At 34.9% G+C, this 4,891-nt stretch overlaps 1 protein-coding gene across 1 annotated transcript; it reads left to right on the forward strand.

Annotated features, from left to right (window-relative positions):
* Nucleotides 1-79: 79 nt before the first annotated feature.
* LOC100634794 (serine/threonine-protein phosphatase 6 regulatory ankyrin repeat subunit B-like) lies at nucleotides 80-4,850 on the forward strand (the record flags this gene model as incomplete). The annotated part of the gene is made up of 3 exons (XM_020006370.1): nucleotides 80-526; nucleotides 614-3,987; nucleotides 4,279-4,850. Coding segments are annotated over 3 exons (4,393 nt in total), but the record flags the coding sequence as incomplete, so codon positions are not given.
* Between the last annotated feature and the right edge of the window lie 41 nt (nucleotides 4,851-4,891).

Consider the following 4,891-nt stretch of genomic DNA (forward strand, 5'->3'; position numbering starts at 1 on the left):
GACTGGGTCCACTCCATTACATAAAGCATGCTATAGTGGATCACTGTCAATAGTAGAATATTTGATATCTAAACCACAGTGTGACATTGAAGCTAAAGACAATGAAGGAAACCAACCACTTCATTATGCAGCATGTCAAGGACACAAGGAAATAGTTTCAATATTAGAAAAGAAAGTGAGTGAGGATGGTTTATCTAAATGTATGGAATCAGCAAAGCAACTAGCAGGACCAGATATAATGGAACTATTAAATAATCATTATGAAGATAGGAGATCATTAATTGATGCATGTCAATCTGGAAATGTAGACATTGTACGTCATCTAGTGATTGATAAACACTGCGACGTTAATGTTAGGTCTAGAGTTCGTCCAGTCCTGTCATTTATTGATCTAAAAAGGAGTATTACTCCATTACATTGTGCTTGTGAAAATGGTCAGTTTGAAGTTGTTAAAATTCTGACTAATCAGTCACAGTGTAATACTGAAGCTGAAGACAGTTATTTTAATGACAGACCACTACACAAAGCATGCGAATCAGGAAATGTAGACATTGTACGCCATCTTGTGATTGATAAACACTGTGATGTTAATGCTAAAGGGAGGAATGGGTATACACCATTACATTATGCATGTGAAAGTGGTCACTTTGAAATTGTTAAAATTCTGACTAATCATTCACAATGTAATCTTGAAGTCGAAGGCAGTTTTAATGACAGACCACTACACAAAGCATGTGAATCTGGAAATGTAGACATTGTACGTCATCTTGTGATTGATAAACACTGTAATGTTAATGCTAAAAGGAGGGGTGGCTTAACTCCATTACATTTAGCATGTTTTAAGAATAATATTGAAACTGTTCAATTTCTTACCAGTTCTACTGAATGCAATATAGAAGCTGAAAATAATGATGATCAAGATAGACCACTCCATTTAGCATGTGCATCTGGAAATGTAGACATTGTACGTCATCTTGTGATTGATAAACACTGTGATATTAATGCTAAAGGGAGGGATGGCTTAACTCCATTACACGTGGCATGTTTAAATCGTAATTTTGAAACTGTTCAATTTCTTACCAGTTCTACTGAATGTAATATAGAAGCTGAAGATAATGATCAAGATAGACCACTCCATTTAGCATGTGGATCAGGAAATGTAGACATTGTACGTCATCTTGTGATTGATAAACACTGTGATGTTAATGCTAAAGGGAGGGATGGCTTAACTCCATTACACGTGGCATGTTTAAATCGTAATTTTGAAACTGTTCAATTTCTTACCAGTTCCACTGAATGCAATATAGAAGCTGAAAGTGATCTTCAAAGTAGACCACTCCATTTAGCATGTGAATCAGGGAATGTAGACATTGTACGTCATCTTGTGATTGATAAACACTGTGATGTTAATGCTAAAAGGAGGGATGGCTTAACTCCATTACATTTAGCATGTTTTAAGAATAATATTGAAACTGTTCAATTTCTTACCAGTTCTACTGAATGCAATATAGAAGCTGAAAATAATGATCAAAATAGACCACTCCATTTAGCATGTGGATCAGGAAATGTAGACATTGTACGTCATCTTGTGATTGATAAACACTGTGATGTTAATGCCAAAGGGAGAAATGGCTTAACTCCATTACATTTGGCATGTTTAAATCGTAATTTTGAAACTGTTCAATTTCTTACCAGTTCTACTGAATGCAATATAGAAGCTGAAAATAATGATCAAAATAGACCACTCCATTTAGCATGTGGATCAGGAAATGTAGACATTGTACGTCATCTTGTGATTGATAAACACTGTGATGTTAATGCCAAAGGGAGAAATGGCTTAACTCCATTACATTTGGCATGTTTTAAGAATAATATTGAAACTGTTCAATTTCTTATCAGTTCTACTGAATGCAATATAGAAGCTGAAGATAATGATCAAAATAGACCACTCCATTTAGCATGTGGATCAGGAAATGTAGACATTGTACGTCATCTTGTGATTGATAAACACTGTGATGTTAATGCCAAAGGGAGAAATGGCTTAACTCCATTACATTTGGCATGTTTAAATCGTAATTTTGAAACTGTTCAATTTCTTACCAGTTCTACTGAATGCAATATAGAAGCTGAAAATAATAATCAAAATAGACCACTCCATTTAGCATGTGGATCAGGAAATGTAGACATTGTACGTCATCTTGTGATTGATAAACACTGTGATATTAATGCTAAAGGGAGGGATGGCTTAACTCCATTACATTTAGCATGTTTTAAGAATAATATTGAAACTGTTCAATTTCTTACCAGTTCTACTGAATGCAATATAGAAGCTGAAAGTGATCTTCAAAGTAGACCACTCCATTTAGCATGTCAGTCAGGGAATGTAGACATTGTACGTCATCTTGTGATTGATAAACACTGTGATGTTAATGCTAAGCGGAAGGATGGCTTAACTCCATTACATTTGGCATGCTTAAATCGTAATTTTGAAACTGTTCAATTTCTTACCAGTTCTACTGAATGCAATATAGAAGCTGAAAATAATGATCAAGATAGACCACTCCATTTAGCATGTGCATCTGGAAATGTAGACATTGTACGTCATCTTGTGATTGATAAACACTGTGATATTAATGCTAAAGGGAGGGATGGCTTAACTCCATTACACGTGGCATGTTTAAATCGTAATTTTGAAACTGTTCAATTTCTTACCAGTTCTACTGAATGTAATATAGAAGCTGAAGATAATGATCAAGATAGACCACTCCATTTAGCATGTGGATCAGGAAATGTAGACATTGTACGTCATCTTGTGATTGATAAACATTGTGATATTAATGCTAAAGGGAGGGATGGCTTAACTCCATTACACGTGGCATGTTTAAATCGTAATTTTGAAACTGTTCAATTTCTTACCAGTTCCACTGAATGCAATATAGAAGCTGAAAGTGATCTTCAAAGTAGACCACTCCATTTAGCATGTGAATCAGGGAATGTAGACATTGTACGTCATCTTGTGATTGATAAACACTGTGATGTTAATGCTAAAAGGAGGGATGGCTTAACTCCATTACATTTAGCATGTTTTAAGAATAATATTGAAACTGTTCAATTTCTTACCAGTTCTACTGAATGCAATATAGAAGCTGAAAATAATGATCAAAATAGACCACTCCATTTAGCATGTGGATCAGGAAATGTAGACATTGTACGTCATCTTGTGATTGATAAACACTGTGATGTTAATGCTAAACGGAGAAATGGCTTAACTCCATTACATTTGGCATGTTTTAAGAATAATATTGAAACTGTTCAATTTCTTACCAGTTCTACTGAATGCAATATAGAAGCTGAAGATAATGATCAAAATAGACCACTCCATTTAGCATGTGGATCAGGAAATGTAGACATTGTACGTCATCTTGTGATTGATAAACACTGTGATGTTAATGCTAAGCGGAAGGATGGCTTAACTCCATTACATTTGGCATGCTTAAATCGTAATTTTGAAACTGTTCAATTTCTTACCAGTTCTACTGAATGCAATATAGAAGCTGAAAATAATGATCAAAATAGACCACTCCATTTAGCATGTGCATCTGGAAATGTAGACATTGTACGTCATCTTGTGATTGATAAACACTGTGATATTAATGCTAAAGGGAGGGATGGCTTAACTCCATTACACGTGGCATGTTTAAATCGTAATTTTGAAACTGTTCAATTTCTTACCAGTTCCACTGAATGCAATATAGAAGCTGAAAGTGATCTTCAAAGTAGACCACTCCATTTAGCATGTGAATCAGGGAATGTAGACATTGTACGTCATCTTGTGATTGATAAGCACTGTGATGTTAATGCTAAAGGGAGGGATGGCTTAACTCCATTACATTTAGCATGTGAAAAAGGTCATTTTGAAATTGTTAAAATTTTGACTAATCATCCACAATGTAATACTGAAGCTGAAGACAATTATTTTAATGACAGACCACTACACAAAGCATGTGAATCAGGAAATGTAGACATTGTACGTCATCTTGTGATTGATAAACACTGTGATGTTAATGCTAAAAAGTTTAATGGCTATACTTCATTACATTATGCATGTGAAAAAGGTCGTTTTGAAATTGTTGAAATTTTAACTAATCATCCACAATGCAATACTGAAGCTGAAGATAATTTCAATGACAGACCACTACACAAAGCATGTGAATCGGGAAATGTAGACATTGTACGTCATTTTGTGATTAATAAACACTGTGATGTTAATGCTAAAAGGAGGAATGGCTATGCACCATTACATTTTGCATGTGAAAAAGGTCATTTTGAAATTGTTAAAATTTTGACTAATCATCCACAATGTAATCTTGAGGCTGAAGATAAGTACAATAGGAGGCCATTGCATGTTGCATTAAATAAGCGATCTCCTGACATGAGCATTGTCAATTATCTTGTTGAAGTAAAAGGTTGTAATACTCAGGGGATAACCACTTATGATAGGAAGGCTAGTAGTTACCTTCATATTCATCAATCCAGTGGTATAGCATTATTACGTGTTGTTAAGTGTATATTGACAGGTCCTCCTGGTGCTGGTAAGAGTACATTAAAGAAGAGACTCCTCAATCAATCTCTTGATACAGGTACTTCTCTTAGTACTGGTGTAATTGATGCAGCTGTACAAGTTAATTCATTTCGTAAACTATCACAGCACAATGCAGTAGTGACTACAGAATGGAAGGAACAGGAACTTGATGAAGAAGCTGTACTGATCACTAAGAAACTATTACCAGCAAATAACACATCAGATGAAAGTACTAAACCTACTGCACCTCATGAATCATCAGATGAAAGTACTGGTACACCTCAGCCTACTTCAGTGGATGAAACAGTA

The sequence above is a fragment of the Amphimedon queenslandica genome, unplaced genomic scaffold, assembly GCF_000090795.2.
Source record: "Amphimedon queenslandica unplaced genomic scaffold, v1.1 AMPQUscaffold_9998_Cont17711, whole genome shotgun sequence".
NCBI classification, from domain to species: domain Eukaryota; kingdom Metazoa; phylum Porifera; class Demospongiae; order Haplosclerida; family Niphatidae; genus Amphimedon; species Amphimedon queenslandica.